Source organism: Paroedura picta, chromosome 10 (assembly GCF_049243985.1).
Source record: "Paroedura picta isolate Pp20150507F chromosome 10, Ppicta_v3.0, whole genome shotgun sequence".
In the NCBI taxonomy this organism is placed as follows: Eukaryota; Metazoa; Chordata; class Lepidosauria; order Squamata; family Gekkonidae; genus Paroedura; species Paroedura picta.
Genome location: NC_135378.1, coordinates 81,162,733 through 81,180,756, shown reverse-complemented (window position 1 = coordinate 81,180,756; position 18,024 = coordinate 81,162,733). Strand labels below are relative to the sequence as shown.

Below are 18,024 nucleotides of genomic sequence, written 5' to 3'. Positions count from 1 at the left end.
CCTGGTTTGGACTGTGGATTTTTTAATACTTTTTAAAAATTATTATTATTATATTGCCAATGGGTATGCTCTAAATCAGGGGTAGTCAAACTGCGGCCCTCCAGATGTCCATGGACTACAATTCCCATGAGCCCCTGCCAGCAATCGCTGGCAGGGGCTCATGGGAATTGTAGGCCATGGACATCTGGAGGGCCGCAGTTTGACTACCCCTGCTCTAAATGGACAGACACAAATGCTATGGCGGAAATGGCATAGCCGAATTCTAGCATGCCTTCCTTTTCTTCTGAAAGGCTTATCCCTGTCTACATCCCCTGGTGATTGCCCTTGATATCTGACTCAGCGAACGCTGGCAGGGGCTCATGGGAATTGTAGTCCATGGACATCTGGAGGTCCGCAGTTTGACTACCCCTGCTCTAAATGGACTGGTAATTGCCCTTGATATCAGACTCTATTTTCCTACTGTACTAACTGTGTCTATCTCTGCTCTGTATGAAATAAACACTTTGTTTTGGGTTTTCCTCAGATGTCTCTTTTGTAACGTGATCAGTCCTAATCAACCAAGGTCCTTCCACACAACAGTCTTGCGTTACTGATTCACTCTCCTCTGGTTCGGCCTCACTTGGAGTCCTGGGTTCAGTTTTGGGCACTCCAGTTGAAGAAGGATGTAGACAAACTGGAGCATGTCCAGAGGAGGGCAACCAAGATGGTGAGGGGTTTGGAGACCAAGACGTATGAAGAAAGATTGGGGGAGCTTGGTCTGTTTAGCCTGAAGAGGAGGCGACTGAGAGGGGATCTGATCACCATCTCCAAGTATTTAAAAGTGCGCCATATGGAGGATGGAGTTGTTTTTTATATCCTGCTTTTCTCTACCCAAAGGAGTCTCACAGTGGCTTATTAAACCACTTTGAGACTTCTTCTAGTAGAGAAAAGCAGCATATAAAAAAAAACACTCTCCTTCAAATCTACTTTCATCCTACTGGAGACCCCGATTCTTCCATTGAAATGTTTAAATATGTTTCCTCAGAAAACAGTGTCTGTACTCAACTGACTAAACCCTGTCCATGGCAGGAGCCATTCCTTGCCCCTTCTAGTTTCTACCCCCCTCCCCTCCCCTCCCCTCCCCACCCCTGCTGCCTCCCACATTATTAAGGACAACATTCTTCCATACCAGATTCTTTTTAATGAAGGATACTGCATAGTGACACTCTGCCAGAGTTAAGGGAAATGAATGAAACAGATGACTTAGCAAATAAGCATTTCCCCACGCAGATCCCTTATGCTGCTGATGTTACACTAGAGAAGTGTACAAGGGCTCTTTCTGCTTCCCCCTTTCCAAGCAACCCAGCAGTGGATTGGATCCAGCAATCTTGTCAGTGGGGCAGAATTTCCTCCTCTTGCTCTGGCAGCCTTTCTAGTCTCTTCCGCATGTGCAAGGCTTCACGCGGTTTAGAAGTACAATTAAGCCAGCGGACACATATGAGACATTTTGTATTTGCATGAACAGCTACGTGAATGATAAGTTAACTTTCTGGTTCTACTTCTCTGGATCTGGTTTAATCTTAGACATGCTGTCTTTTTCCAAGTCCCTGGCAATGGGCTTGAATACCCACTGGGCTTGCTTCACATGCGGTTTGCCAGATTTGTGAGAAAGGAGCTAATTTTTCAATGACTGGTTTCACTGTTTCTCAACCACTTCATGGCTGGAAATACGATGAACCAGCCTAACAGTGCAGTACTGGCAACTGGCTTTTCCTGCAGCCGTTCTTCTCTGCTGTGCCAACCAAGCTTTTGGAAACTCATTTTTAATCAATAACTGCTACTGAGCTACTGCGATCCAATCCAGGCACCACCTTTCCTCTTATAACGCCATAATGAAAGAGGCTGATTAAATATGAAAGGCTGGGACTTCAGCAATGGTGACAATAGATAGGATCTCAGGTTACAATGGTGCAATAGCAGTCATCAATTAAAAACAAATAAGACATCTAGTGACATGGCCAACAAAAGATGCAGGGAAAATGCTCTCTTGCTGTGTGGATGCAGCCTTAATACTGTTGTGTTGGCAGTCATTTAGTCAACCATAAAGAAATGCTGTGGTGTTTTTTTTTTCTAAAGTCCTCTCATTATTACTGGTAATCTAAGTTGTCCTTAGCTAATGGCTGCCAATTTGCTTGAACTGGCAGCAATTTGTACATATGCAGAGGTTTTTTTTAAAGAAGGGGATGATGATGTTATCCGTTCAGTCATGTCCGACCCTTGGCGATTCTATAGGAAAGTCTTCTCCATGCGCCCGTCTCTGACTGCTTCTTTTAGTTGGTTCATGGTCTTCCCTGTATCGGCTTTGATCGTGTTGAGCCAGCGGATCCTTTGGTGACCACGTTTCCTTTTGCCGCTGACCATGCCGAGCATTAATGATTTTTCTAGCGAGTCTGATCGCATGATGTGTCCAAAGTAAGTGAGCTTTAGCCGTAATATCTTCCCTTCTAATGACATAGTTGGTTTGCTCCTCTATAAAACTGTCTTGTTGGTAACTTTGGCTGTCCAAGGTATTCGCAGCATTCATCTCCAACACCATAATTTGAAAGCACCTATTCTCCTCCTGTCTTCCTTCTTCAGGCTCCAGCTTTCGCATCCATGGGTTGTTATGGGGGAGACAATGCAAACTAGTTTGGTGGGCATTACAGTTGTTGTTCTCTGCCAGTCAAACTGGGTAATCAGCTCCCATCCTTCAAATACAGTCAAGTTCAACCCTTGAACGCATCCAACATGAAACTCAAAACACCCCTCATCTTACACTTAACAGGAAATTTAGTAAACATCAACCTGCCTTGTACATAATCAGTTGTTCTGAATCTGCACGTGACGTGCAAATGTACAAACTTGATGGTCCAGTCCCTTTCTATAAACTTTTGATGGAATAGTAATTGTGGCATGAATAGAAATCCACAGTCCAATCATCTCACCTTCTCTGCTTGAGATTCTCAGCTGGAATATGGTGATCAAAGATGAGAATTGTAGGTCTACTTGGGAAGGGAGGGGAAGACCACTTAAAAATGCATTAAGTCCAGTTTCTGAGCACTAGCTTTTCTACAAATTACCGGTGACTTGTAAATGCCAGGCCTACAAACAGCCTGAACAAGTAATAAACCTAGTTGAAGGAAACTGCTGAGAGCCAGGAATGGAAACTGAGTTAAGAACAACAGCGGCATAAAAACCAAACATTTCTATGCTTTCAGATGGCTTGTGTTTTCTAGTCTAATCTGCTTTTAATCTGTTCTCTACAATACATCATGGTGTTCCGGGTTGCAAGGGAAAAGTGTTGAGAAAGATGGTCTATTTTTATCTCTTTCAGTGTAGTGCAAGATTAGCTATCTGAAGGAAAGGCCTGTCCATGCAGCTGGTCTGTTGCTTAAATTTCGTAAAAATTATCAAAGCCAGAGTTCCAAATCTGGCTCCTCTACATTAAGACACTAATTAGACTTGAACTAAGTCTAATTGTTCGCCTTGGACTGCAAGGTGAACAAACCGGTCAGTCCTACAGGAGATCAGCCTTGCCTGCTCCTTAGAAGGCCAGATCCTGAAGATGAAGATCAAATACTTTGGCCACCTCATGAGAAGGAAGGACTCCCTGGAGAAGAGCCTAATGCTGGGAGCGATCGAGGGCAAAAGAAGAAGGGGACGACAGAGAATGAGGTGGCTGGATGGAGTCACTGAAGCAGTAGGTGCAAACGTAAATGGACTCCGGGGAATGGTAGAGGACAGGAAGGCCTGGAGGATCATTGTCCATGGGGTCGCGATGGGTCGGACACGACTTCGCACCTAACAACAACAACCAGCAATACAACCAAAGCTCTAAGGGACTTCGGGAACCCTACGCAGGCTTGCTTGGAAGCAAGTTCCCTGATATTCAGTGGGGCTTATTCCCAGGAAAGGACTGCTCCGGAACACAGTCGCTTAAAAAACGTCGGGGAGGAAGAAGGGCCATATTAAGTGGAGTGGTTAATGATTTCTTAAAATTAAACGTCCTCAGCTTGACAGGGATCTATTGCAGACCGAGAAGAAACCGTTAACTGTGTATACAGCTGAGCAAAAGTTGAGATTCTTTGATACCAACGTGGGTTAAAAAGTTGCAAGCCTACATCTGAAATACAGAAGTCCTTTCCCTCCAGTTTATATGTTTAAGTTCTACCTATTATGTAATCTACAAAAGAAACCTTAACTTTGGAGCACTGGCATGTGCATGTGTTGGACTTCTCTCACCCCATGCTTAGGCTAGAAGCTTGCCATTTTGAAGCCAAGCCTGAGAACCCCATTGAATTCCTGGAGACTTATGCTAGGGGGGGGGGGAAACACGAAGGTAAGTGGGTGTGTTAAAATGAGGTTCTTTCTTTCCAGCGATCCACCCCAGTAGGTCCCAGTATTAAATAAATACCTTTGGGATGTGCAGCCCATGGCTCTTTCTTCAACTTCACATATTCTTTGGGGGAAAAAAACTATGACAAACAAATCAGGAAGGCTACGTGTAACAGATTCAAGCTACAGGATTCTGTTTGTACTGGGGCTAATGGATATCGCCTGCCCAGGTCACTCGCAGACGTCGTTCCCTCCAGGAGTGGGAGCTTTCTGTGAGCTCTAGCTGAGCATCTTGTGCCGATCAAAGACGGTCTTCCGCTGCTCTTGCACCTGACGCTTCCATCGCTGCTGTGCTCCCTCCACCCTCTCCAGCACCGTGTTTGCCCTGGTGCTGGCAGAAGGGCGCACAGCTGCCAGGGAATGGGCATCCTGAAACGCAAGGAAGAGAAGGATCAAAAGGGGTCAAGTGGGTAGAAGCAGAGCCAAGGAGGCAGCTGGCTGTCATGTGAAGGTGGATCTGAAGCAAGGGACATTTCTTTACATAGATGCTAAGTATAAACTATGTAAATAGCAAGGCCTCGAAGAACCTTGCACTGTACCCCCTCCAACCTCCTGGTGGTACCTGGCCCCAAGGAAGCCCGCCGGCCTCAACCAGGCCCACAGCTTTCTCCATTCTGGCCCCCACCTGGTGGAATGAGCTCCCAGAGATCAGGGCCCTGACGGAACCTGAACAGTTCTGCAGGGCCTGCAAAAGGGAGCTGCAAAAAGCCACATAAGCCGAAAGAAATATTAGAAAGTAGCACTGTTTAAAAAACTGCAGGTACTCTACAAAAGGATTCATGCACCCAATCTACTGAGTGTGAACTTGCCAGAGAAATAGATTCTGGGGGACTAATTTATAATTTCACAGCGAAGAAATCTGGGGGGGGGGGAAATCAAGATTTAAAGTGAATCAGGCTAAGGGCTGCAGCCCTCTTGGTCCACCAGAATAAAAAAAAGCTCTTTCCTTTTTAATGGCAAAGCTGTGGCACTATCAGACTGTGTTTTATTATTAAACGTAAGTAGAAAACACAGGTTTTTTAAAAGAAATATAGAATATGTAAAAGTAATTTCAGAACTCAAACAAACTTTTTTCATGGCTCGTGAGACTGTATTATGGGATGAACGACTGAGTGTGCGTGGTGCATAGAGATATGTGAATGTTGCAAGTCTGTACCAAGCCTTAAAAATATCATGCTTGGCTCTGCCTGCATTGGACCATTTATGCACTGGGAACTTCACTGCCCCAGCTCTTGTGCAGGAGCACAAATCGGGGGCAGATGAGGTGCACCGGGCCAAATGCTCCCCCGTGTGGGTGCAGGAAGAGGTGGGGCAACCTGCCACAACTAAAACTCCAACCTGCAGCCCGGCATGAAACCTCCAGTGCATAAACGGTCTTGGTCTCAAAGGATTTTAATCTAGATCTCTAGGTCTTGCAGCAAAACTTCTTGAGGGACTATTGGACCACTGAAGGGGGGATTTAAATCTGAAATGTAAATAAATGTTTATGAGTATATAAATTGTCAAGATGATATGAGTTCCAGACATCACCTTTAAGGCCATACGCGATCTGGGCCCAGTGGACCTGAGAGACCGCCTCCCTGCCTATACCCTCTATGCTCTGCCACTTCCAACTGGCTGTGGATCCCTGTCCCTAAAGAGGCATGGCTGACCTCAACAAGGACCAGGGCCTGTTCAGTCCTGGCCCCCACCTGGTGGAACGAGCTCCCTGAGGAGATCAGGGCCCTGCCTGAACTCCCACAATTCCGCAGGGCCTGCAAGAGGGAGCTCTTCCGCCAGGCATCTGCTTGAGGCCGACTGACCCATAATATCTACAGGTCCCCCCCCCCCCATCTCCCAGACGGAGAGGTCGAACCTACCCCAGGGAGTGTCAACGTTATTGTTCTTGAAATACTGTTCTAGTTGTTCTAATTGGTATGTTATTGTTAGATTGTTATATTGATACTGTTCTATGTAAATGTTCTGAAATGTTTCACGTAAACTGCCCAGAGCCACAGGGAAGGGCAGTATAAAAATTTAATAAATAAATACATTTTCATCCCACCCTTCTCCCAAGAGTGTGCTGTTCTCTCACCTGGAGACCAGGCTGTGGCTCGGTGGCAGAGCACCTGCTTGGCAGGCGGAAGGTTCAGTCCCTGGCATCTCCAGCCACAAGTGCCAGAGTCTGAGACACAGGAGATCCACGGCTGGTCTAAGTGGACAATGCTGACTTTCATGGGCTAGTGGTCTGATTCAGTAAATGGCAGCTTCATCGGTTCCCTTGCCCATTTTGTCTTTTTAAAAAACCCAACAATGTAAAGCAGACTGGCTAGGCCAAGGTCACCTAGAAAGCTACGTGTCAGAGAGGAATTTGAACCTGGCTCTCCCAGACCCTAATCCACTATTCTATTGATTATATCCTATTGGCTCCCATGTGTTTGGCAGACTGAACATGATACCTGTAGGACGCATAGAATCATAGAGTTGGAAGGGGCCATACAGGCCATCCAGTCCAACCCCCTGCTCTACGCAGGATCAGAACTAAGCATCCTAAAGCATCCAAGAAAAGTGTGTATCCAACCTTTGCTTGAAGACTGCTAGTGAGGGGGAGCTCACCACCTCCTTAGGCAGCCTATTCCACTGCTGAACTACTCTGACTGTGAAAATGTTTTCCCTGATATCTAGCCTATATCATTGTACTTGAAGTTTAAACCCATTACTGCGCGTCCTTTCCTCTGCAGCCAATGGAAACAGCATCCTGCCCTCCTCCAAATGACAACCTTTCAAATACTTAAAGAGGGCTATCATGTCCCCTCTCAGCCTCCTTTTCTCCAGGCTGAACATTCCCAATCTGGCCCTGAAAGACTTCTTGGCCCTATTTGTTCTCTAGCCAGCAGAGCAGCCCTGTTCTGTCCCACATACCTCGCTCTCTTCCTCGTTGTGCAGTGGCTGGGTGTAGGCATCAGGCTTGCGGATCAAGGGGTCAACCAGCATTAAGAAGGTCATGTAGAGGAGCAGGGCTCCGATCACCGAGAGGTAAATGATTATTATGATCTGTAAGTGAGCAGCCACAGCAAAAAATCATCAAGGAGTCCGGATTCTTAAGCCATCACTTAAAAAAAGTAAATACACGGTCCAAAGTTTATACTATAATCGAGAGAAATTAGTTCGGGTGGGGAGAAAGCCAGTGTAGGGAGCTCCCAGAAAGACTAGGAAACACAGTATGTCTGAACCAAAACAGGAAGCACCATAGATTAAATTTTCCTAAAGCCACCTGCCACAGAACTAAAGGGTGGGTTCAGCAGCTTCCTGACAACCTGTAGGACTCATTGATACCATGACTTTGCAAATGCAGTCACAGTGGATGCTTAGGAACCCCATGGATTTCTGATGTGGCAATTAAGAAACGGGTCTGCTACATTTACTGGCATGAAATGGCCACATTTGCAGCCTGTAAGCATTTTCTCTGGCTACAACTACAGCCACAACACAAGCCCCACATGACCACTACCAACTGCAGCTTTCAGAAGCACAAAAGTCATCAGACTTCTCCATTCCCTCCTCCTGGACCTCTTCTGGATCAATGTGAATGGCACAGGCACTAAACATAATTCTTTACCTCCTCCACAGGTGAATCCCCTACCCTTTGAATTTCTGGGCTTCCTGGAAATTGCCAACAGCTGCAGTGCTTTGTTGAATACAGTCAGGAGGGACTAAAGGACATAACTTGCTTGTATAAAACACGGGCTCGTCCTGTACCTTTATGGTGGTGGTGCTCCGTTCTTCGTATTTGCACTCACACAGCAGGCAGTAGGCTTCAACATCATTTCCTGGCACAGGCATTGGTTCCACCACATGCAGGCAATTACTGCAGTAGTGAGAAATAAGTGTCAGAAGTGGTTGTCAAAGTTCCCTGTGTCTGGAAGAGGGCAGGTTTTGGCTCCTGAGGAGGAGATCACTAAACATAATAAAGCTCAAGCTAATTCTGTGCTGAGAGTGTATCTCATGTGCGTCAGGGAAAAAAAAGCTATAATTAACAAGTTTTACATTATTTTATTGTACAGCTCAACTTCTGAGTTCCTTCCTAATAGCCAAGCTCAGCCGTGTCCGGAGGGCTGACAACACTGCAGCTAGGCTCACTCCTGTCTGCCAGGGGCCCCCCAGGGAGCCCCCCCCCCGTATACATCCAGGGGACAATCTGGCCCCTGGCTTGGATGCTATTGCTGGAGGCTGACTTACCAATCTTTCTGGGACACATTCTTCTTATAGATTTGCCCACTGATGTTCCGGTATGGGGGGCAGATGCACTTGCAGCGGATGTCCTCAAAGCTCTGTGGATGCGGAACAATACAATACAGTAAGGAATACTCGTCAAAAAGTGCAGGCCCATTAAAAGGAGACACGCCAGGTCCATGATTTGTATTCACTAGAGCAGAGGTAGTCAACCTGTGGTCCTCCAGAGGTCCATGGACGACAATTCCCATGAGCCCCTGCCAGCATTTGCTGGCAGGGGCTCATGGGAATTGTCGTCCATGGACCTCTGGAGGACCACAGGTTGACTACCCCTGCAGTAGAGTATTCACTCTCTCTCCTGCTTGACATCTCTATAAACACACCAAAAAGCTAAATGGCACATGCATTTAGAGTCTTCGGGGACTGAGAACTGATGGCAATTCAAATCAAATCGCTACTCCACAGTTCTAAAAGGACAAGGCAATTTATCTTTTACTGGATTGTCTTGACATAGCTGCATGGGAGTGCAAGCTTCCAAGGGGCAGAGAAGCGTCTAATAGACATGTACAGTTCTACAAGTCCATTGAAAAGAAATATACCAAAGCAGCAAAAAATATATAAACAATAACGGCCCAGTAACCAAATCCATATGAATCATGGGAGAGCTTCATTAGCAGCAGGAGAACTGTGCATTTAAGCATCTCTCCTATGAAAATCAGCGCAATCTGTCAGTTCATAACTGCAGCGGCAACATGATCCAACGAGTCCTCCATGCACAGCCTGTCCCCTCTCTTGCGTTCAGTGCCTGTTAAAGAAAACCCTACCAACCCTCTTGCGTCCACACCTTGGTGGCCTCAGATGGTGGCACCAGGACACACCAGACAACAGCAGCAAGGGACAAGAACTTCATGGCTTCTCAGATGTGCCGCATGAGCACCACAGGAGCCTGAAACAGAAAAGGGAAGGAGATCAACACGTTTCTTTTGCTGAGCACCTCAGGTCATCTTCAGGAACTCAAGGTCAGACAATCCCCAGCACACAGGCTACAAGGCAGCATGCTACATCTCAGAGCCGGATCTTCACAAAGGGACCAAGCAAGTCATGGTGGAGCTGGCAGTGCAGATGCCGCTCAGGATGCTCCCAAGGTGTTTGGCCAAGGACAACCCTAGACTCTCGACCACCTTGTTGTCAGATGACCACAAATCATTGCAGATAGATGCATTGGGGGGGAAGGTACTAGGGCCCTAAAGGGCATCTTTCTATGCTCCAGAATATTGTTGCAGTCCACCATTTACAGCCAAACATACTTTTCTATTTAACCACTGTTGGCCATGGGTATGCATCCTCCTTGTTATCTCCAGCAACCCCATAGAATCATGGAATAATAGAGTTGGAAGGGACCTCCTGGGTCATCTAGTCCAACCCCCTGCACTATGCAGGACACTAACAACCCTCTCGCTCATCCACTGTCACCTGCCACCCCCTTGAACCTTCACAGAATCAGCTTTCCCAAGCTTTCAAGAAATTGTCAGTCAAGTTTTAAAGCACTAATTTAGGATTTCCTCTGATTATTCAACTTGATGGTTACGACCCAGTCAGAGTGGGTCTGATGTTGTGGTCCCCTAAAATGCTGGCACTCAAAGGCTGTCCCACAGGGAAGGAGGAATTAAGTTCAAGCGGGCTTTTCCTACTTTGGAAAAAGGATCACTCTCTTGTGGTCATTAATTCTTTAGGCCCCTACTTGTTCGATCAACGGGGAGAAATTACGCACAGCATGCAGACAAATACTGCAAGGCACGAGCAATGCAAAGAGGGAGGATTCATATCAACAGCTCCATGCATTAAAAAGCAATCCTAAACGGATCTCCTAAAAATCACCTAAAGTCTATTTAAGGGGGTTTATTGGGAGGAAAGTGTTCGAAGGATGGCACCGGTTAGTCAGGGAAAAACAGCTCTGACAGTCTGCAGAGTCATACGTTCCTCTGCATTCCATCCTAGCCCATTGGAACAAGTTGAAAGCCATCGATAGCAGGATCAGCCCAAACTGGTATAACCGTTAAGAAAGCCAGAAGGATTGTTGCCTGGCTGCCTATGGAAGCTAAAGATTGAATTCAGGCCACAGGAGAATGGAGCAGCGCATACCTCGTATACTGAAGACGCTGGGTTCAATTGCTGGGTTCACCCGTGTGAAATGACAAGATTGAAAATGAAATAATCAAACTGCTGTTATTTACATCTCCGGTGCAACCACATTTAGAACCCTGTGTACAGTTCCCGTCAGAGGATCTCAAAGAGCTGGAAGAAACAAAAGTACAATGGAAGGATTAGAGCAGCTTAAGGAAAGGGTTTCAAGTAAAATGGAAATACAATCAAATTAGGATAGATTCAGATGGGTAGCCGTGTTGGTCTGAAGTAGCACTAGAGTGCTTGCAGTCGAAAGCTCACGCCCTGAATAAATCTTTGTTGGTCTTAAAGGTGCTACTAGACTCTGGTTTTATTGCACTAAAATTAGGAACAGCAAGAACAGAGCTCTTAATATCTGAGCATCACCCAATTAAGAGGTGAGGAAGGACGTTCAGCACAGACAAAATAAAGCCGTTCTTCACAGAAGGCATATTGCATGCCAGCGATCCACCACGACAAGCCCAAGACTTGCGTCTGCTGTGCCTTATGTGAGATCCAGTTGCCCTGACTGCTTCTTCCGCAATCAGAATGAAACCTGCCATCTTTTTAAATTGCATTTTAAAGGGAAAGAAGACATTTTCTGACCCCCTTCTACGTCTCTGTCCCCCTTGGAGCAGCTTGAAACGTTTTTCCCCCTTGCACCATCTGGTCCAAAGAAGCAACACTCCCCCTTCTCCATGGTAAACCCCCTACAAAATGCGAACTTGCCTCCTGCCACACTCTGGCACATCTTTTTCTCCCTCCCCCCAAATCTTTTGTACTGAATGATCTCATCTAGACTTCTGCCCAGCGGCTTGCCACTATTTTCCAAAACAGAAGCAGAATGCAACTATTGCTACGCTAACAGGCGATGAGAAACGCTGGCTTAGCTAGGTGGGGAGAGGAGGAGGAGGAGGAGGCAAATTCAAGTGTGTGGGAGACAGAACTGGCAAAGGGATCCTCTATGACAGCTAAGCCGAGCCTCCATATTCAGAAGCAGCCCGCCCACCCACTGCCAGGCAGGTTCTTATTAAGCGCCAGTGGTGCACTTCTGCACGCCTCTGGAAAAGCCGCAGTGGACACACTGCAAAAATGTCCGGCCGCCATGCATTGCATGCATTGATCGCAGAAGAGAAACCCCCGGCCTGTTTGCAAAAGCGAGCGTGCATTGCAAAGAGGCGAGCTGAACGGCACGACGCTCCCCGAAGCTTCTCCCCGAATGGCCGTGCATTAGTCCGCAGGGCATCCAGTACCCACCCCCGCAGCCCCGGCGGTGCAGCTCCGTGCAGGGATGGTGGAGTCCAGCGGGCTCCTCTCGCCGCGCCTGTCTTCCGCTGACATCATTTTGACAGGCACCCCTCGCAGCCAACCAGAGCCTTTTTGAGAGGCTGCAGTAAGGGACCGTTGATAAATCCTCACCCTTGAATCATAGATAGAATCATAGAGTTGGAAGGGACCTCATGGGTCATCTAGTCCAGCCCCCCTGCAAGTATGCATAGTGCAGGGGGTTGGACTAGATGACCCAGGAGGTCCCTTCCAACTCTATGGTTCTATGATTCTAACCCTATTGCTCATCCACTGTCACCTGCCAGCCCCTTGAGCCTTCACATTCCAGCCCCTGTTTTAAAATCTCCAAAGATTGTGAACTCACCACCTCCTGAGGAAGCCTGTTCCACTGAGAAACTGCTCTGTCAGGAACTCCTTCCAGATGTTTAGATGGAATTTAGAATCACAGAATCATAGAGTTGGAAGGGACCTCCTGGGTCATGTAGTCCAACCCCCTGCACTATGCAGGACACTCACAACCCTCTCGCTCCTCCACTGTCACCTGCCACCCCCTTGAACCTTCACAGAATCAGCCTCTCTGTCAGATGGCTCTCCAGCCTCTGCTTAAAAGTCTCCAAAGATGGAGAACCCACCACCTCCCGAGGAAGCCTGTTCAATACCTGAGAGTTTTCCATACAGAAGGACAATGATGATCTTGGAAAATTCGAAGTGCAAAAGGTTTAATATTATGGACAAGAAGGCATCTTAATGGTCAGGCGGCATAAGCTAGTGGTTAGAGCAGAACTGCAGAGAACAAAGTTCAAATTTCTCCTTTGGCCAGAATCTTAGCAGGTGGCCTTCAACCATTCTCTTTCTCTGTGTCTCTCCCCACCCCTCCATTTAATTGACTTCACCTGGAAAGGAGAACCATGCATGCCCTCCCAAACAGGAAGATCAACCAAAAAAGAAAAATGCTCCGCAAAAGAAACGCGATTCATTTTCTTCAGGCTTCTCAGCCCTTTTCACACGTGCTAAGGACTCCAGGGGAAGGCATTCACCTCGCTTCACTTTCTAGCATCGGAAACCTGGAAAGGGACCCTGTGCCTTTAAATCCGCAGCTCTTGGGGGAACATATTCCCGCCCAAGCCTTGACTGACAGACATCCAGATCCAATAAGAGCTCAAAGCGAGTCCGCTGTCTCATTGGGTGGAAATCTTAAAAGGGCGGTCCGTATTCGATAAAAGGAGAAACACGCAGGCAGCTCGCAGCCATTTTGGGTTGGGGAACTGGGGTGGGAGTTTGGGTTTTGCAGACTAGTGAAGCAGGGTGTGAATTAGTATTGCAAAGGCAGAGAATAGAGTGTGTTTTTTTTGTTAGAGGAGTAACTACATGAGTACTTTGTTTTTTTAAAGGAAGGGAGAGCATTAGGGTTCTCTCTGTAATTTAAAAAAGGAATAAAAGAAGTAGGGAGTAAAGAAATTTGCATTTCCCTTCCATGTAGCTTCCCCAGCGTCCACTTACTCTGCAAAAGAAGCATTTACTAGAAATAGCCTTAAAATCAGGGTTTATTTCTTGTTTTATTTTATTTTCGGTGGGGTTTTAGGGGCTTTTGCTGGGTCTGCTGCTGAGCGAAGCAAGGTTTCAAATTACTCAGTTTATTCCACAAGGATCTTATTAGTCACAAATTCGAGGGAATTGGGTGAATGGCTGTTGCTAGGGTTACTTGAGGAGCAAGCCTTTCCTGTGGTAGCCTTTGCCCACATAGTAGGCAAAGAATTGATTAGAAAATGGTTTATTTTCACATGAAATGACTTAATGCTATTAAGAAATGAGAGTGAGAAATTTCTTTTTAAAGTTATAGCAACCTGCACTTAGTCTTTCTGCATGTGTCATAGAAAACTATTTTTTTTAGTTTAATCATAGAATCAGAGTTGGAAGGGGCCATACAGGCCATCTAGTCCAACCCCCTGCTCAACGCAGGATCAGCACAAAGCATCCTAAAGCAATAGGATGCCTAAATAGGCATCTTTGATTTACAACCAAAAATTCTGTTTCAAAAAAGCACCCTTGGATTTTAAAGTAAAAGTGCCTTTGAGAATTGAAAGTCCCATGAGTGTTCTAAATGGAGACACTTCTTCATATAGAATCGTTGAGTTAGAAGGGATCTCCAGGTTCTTCTACTCCCACCCCCTGCACAATGTTGGAATTCACAGCTACCTACCCACCCATGGTGATCACAATTTCATGCCCAAGTGATCCCTCCTCCAGAATCCAGCCTGGCCTGGAGGGAATTCACCTGCCATCCCACTGTGGCAATCAGCAATTCCCTGGGTATGCAAGAAAGGGCCACAAGAGACAAACACTGGCACATCCATTCCTGCCCACCTACTCACAATCTGCCTATGTTCATAAAATCAACATTTCTGTCAGTTGACTACCTAGCCTCTGCTTAAGGAGAACTCCCACTTCCCAAGGTGGAGTAATATACTAATTTTTTAGAAGCAACCAAAACAGCATGAGTTCCACAGCCTTAATAACTCACCTGGGATGGTTGCTTTAGAGGAAGAGGGGAGGAAGATTTTTCAAGGTATGGAGAAGCTCATTCTCGGAAGACTCTAAAAAATTAATGTAGTATTACTTGCTACAGGTTGAAGAACCCTCAGAACCAAAGTTCTATCTGAAGGTCATGATGCCTAGTTATATTTGTAGCTACCGGAAAGATTGTCTTTAGAGATAGATTCCTGATGGATATTGTGTTAACCGGTTTGAATGCTTCTTTGGTGAATGTTCTCAAAACCATATTCAATCTCCATTTTGGAAAGTTATGGGACCGTGGAAGTTGTTTTGCTGCTACATTGTTAAGGAACCTCAAAATATGTGGGTGCCTCGAAATTGGCACCCCTTTACTCACTGAAAGGATAGTGGCCAAGACCGCAGCTCGTCTCCTCAAGATGGCGGCCCTTAAGCCTTGCAATGCTCTCTCTTTTGAAGGAAATTCAAGATCGACCCCATTCCCAGGTTGAAACAGTCTACTCATTTCCTATTGCACCATCTTGCAAAAACTTTCCATGAAGAATTGTATATTCTAGTCATAGATAGATGGTTTCCTAGAAGCTAATATGGTATTGATTACTTCATCCCTGTAACCCATCCTGCGAATTTTCATCTCTTCAGCTTCCAAGCAGTTAGCTTGTACCACTCTGAATCCTGATGCCAGACATGGCCTTGAATGAGAAGGTCTGGAAGGATTGGTAGCGTCATTGGTTCTGATGTTGATAGTTGGATGATCATTGAAAACCAAAGTCTCCTTGGCCAAAATGGAGTAACCAAAGATCACTGTGGCTCTCTGTTGTCTGATTTTGCACAGGAGTTTGGGTATAACTGTCATTGGTAGAAACACATAGAAAAGACCTGGAGGGCAGGTTGAGGACAATGTATCCGTGAATTCTATTTCCCTCTGATAGTATCTGGAGCAAAATCTCAATGTCTTTCTGTTGAATCTCGTTGCAAACAAATCCAGAATAGGGTTTCTAAATCATTGAGTAATCAGATTGTATGTTGTCTGATTGAGTTCCCATTCCCATTCTACCTCCTGGACTGTCTGGCAGCTTAACCAATCCACATGAATTTGCTCTGCAGTCAAGGTCAGGAGATCACGTCAGGATTCTTTCTGTTTCTCGATGTAGAACAGTCAACCTGGAACCTCCTTGGTGATTTAGATAGGATTTTGCTGTAGCATTGTCCATTCTCACCAGTAGATGTACTCTGTATAGATGCTTGCTGAAACATTACAATGCAAGGAAAATCACACGTATCTCCAAAAGATTGATTGGGATCTTTGCTTCCTCCTTGGACCACTTTCCTTGTACTGGGATGTTGTTTAGAACTAGCATCTGTGAATAACAGGACTTCGTTGTCCATAATGAAGTTTTTCTGTGATAGCCGGTTCATATGAATAGTCCACCATTTGAGACTTTGTTTCAAGAGTGGAGATTTCAGAGACATGGATCATCTGTTCACTATTGCATTCTGTTTCAGGAATTTTTGAAGAGGACAGGCATGCCACCTGCCCCACTGAAGCACTTCCCAGTTGGCTACCATGAGGCCCATGAGACATGTCAGTTGTATTACTGTTGAGGCCTGTGCTTTTATGGCTGCCAGGTTAGCTGCTTCGGTCTTTGATACTTTGTCCTGAGTAAGGAATACCTTGCATTGTGTGGTGTCAAGAATCAACCCCAAGTGTTCCAGTCTTTGTGCAGGTTTTGTAGAACTGTTTTCCATATTTACCAGGAACCTGCACCTTTGAAGACACTTGATGGGGTGCGTCTGTTATTGATTTTGTGAGAGAGATCTCACCAGGACATCATCTACATAGGGATGAAGATGCAATCCCTGGCATCTCAACACCGCCACAAGGCTGATCAGAACCTTGGTGAACACTCAGGGTGCTGTCGAGAGCCCAAAAGTAAGGGCTCGAAATTGGAATTGTTCTTTCCCTGTACAAAACCTGAGATAATGCCTGTGTCTTTGGAAAATGGGAACATGAAGATAAGCCCGTCAAGTCTAGGGAGGTCAATAACTCCCCCTGTTTTAGTACTTAAATTGTGGATCTGACTGTTTCCATTCTGAATGTTTTTCAAAGCAGGGAACTTGTTTATGAATTTTGGATCCAGTGTTGTTCTCCAGTCCCCATTTCTTTTGGGGACTGTGAAGAATATTGAGTAAATCCCTAGTCCCTTTTCCAGTGTGGGAATTGTATCTACTGCTTTTATGTCCAACAAATGTTTCACGGTTTTCTTGGTTCTTAGAATCTTATCTCTTGATGCTGCCCTGGAGGCATTCCGTCCCCACCTATATCTAGTTATAACCTCATTGGCTGACTGGGCAATTTTTAAAATAACTGCATTCTGACGAGATACTTGAATGCCCTTTTGAGTTGTAACAGATTGTAAATTGAAGGCGTGCGGCCTTCAATCACAGAGGCTGTTCTCCAAGTATCAGGGAACTAAGTGGCCCTCCAGAAACTTCGAGGTTACGTTGTGGTGTGAGAGGCAGTTCTTCTTGCAGTGACAATAGCCAGGTCCCGGTCTGCTGTTGCCCTCCGTTGGTGGAATGAGCGTCCAGCACACAAGGGGTTCCCTCCAGAGCCAAAATGAATGCTCTTGGGCTGCCAAAAAGAGCTCTTTCCCCCCACCTTTGGTAGAGGCCAAACAAAAACTACCGTCGATTACTGGCCAACCCCCCCCACCATTTGCTCTCGAATCAGCTACGAGACAGGACTCCTCCCACGTCTGCTCCACCATTTTAAAAGGTGCCTGTGCCAAAAATAGTTTAAGTAACAGTTGCCTCTGTCACAGATTATTTTGACCGGTAAACCCTCACTGCAACCTCCCCAAGCTGCCAAGATTGGTTTGTAAATGAAATCCAATATTTGCAAATGTAACCATATATGCCCCCCTCGCTGGTTACTCCTAAATGGTCAAATGATGAGCAATAGTCCCGTCACTCAAGTAACGAAAAACAGAGTTTGAGAAAACACAACATGACAGAGCTGTAAGATGAACATTAACAGTATTAAATATTTTCCACAAAGCAACAGTTAATTTTTTTTTACCAGCCGAGTAGTCCAGTAGAAGAAACTTAACACCAATGGGATGTTCCCTCCTGGGTTTGTTTTGTTTTACCAAGCTGTGCCTCAATGTGATCCTTGATGTGATCAGTAGACACCTTGCTTCAAAAATTCGCTCTTTGCTTCTAGTGCTGCTGTTATGCGCTCTTCCTCCTTGCCGAAGGAAAACGGGATAGGTGACCTTTTGGGGGCTTGTAATTGGCTAAGCCATCTGCTTGCTCCGCCTTCTTGGGTCAACCTACTTCTCCACCTTCTTGGCCCACAGAGACAAGTGAGCCACAACAAAATTGTTTTATTTTTTTTAGTATGCCTCTAGTAAATGCTTGCTTTTGGGCATAAAT

At 45.9% G+C, this 18,024-nt stretch overlaps 1 protein-coding gene across 1 annotated transcript; it reads right to left on the bottom strand.

Annotated features, from left to right (window-relative positions):
- Window positions 1-1,157: 1,157 nt before the first annotated feature.
- Window positions 1,158-12,152, bottom strand: TMEM9 (transmembrane protein 9). Its single transcript, XM_077301104.1, has 7 exons — window positions 12,046-12,152; window positions 10,768-10,920; window positions 9,470-9,571; window positions 8,632-8,723; window positions 8,152-8,260; window positions 7,315-7,446; window positions 1,158-4,782 (listed from the first exon to the last, which is right to left on the bottom strand). The coding sequence occupies exons 3-7, from the start codon at window positions 9,533-9,535 to the stop codon at window positions 4,633-4,635; spliced, it is 549 nt and encodes a 182-aa protein (XP_077157219.1). The 5' UTR covers window positions 9,536-9,571; window positions 10,768-10,920; window positions 12,046-12,152; the 3' UTR covers window positions 1,158-4,632.
- Between the last annotated feature and the right edge of the window lie 5,872 nt (window positions 12,153-18,024).

Coding starts and splice junctions, on each gene's coding strand:
- TMEM9 (XM_077301104.1), bottom strand. CDS start 9,535: ATGAAGTTCTTGTCCCTTGCTGCTGTTGTCTGGTGTGTCCTGGTGCCA. Junction 8,724..9,469: donor CACCATCTGAGGCCACCAAG/GTGTGGACGCAA, acceptor CCGCATCCACAG/AGCTTTGAGGACATCCGCTG. Junction 7,447..8,151: donor GGAGCACCACCACCATAAAG/GTACAGGACGAG, acceptor GCTCACTTACAG/ATCATAATAATCATTTACCT.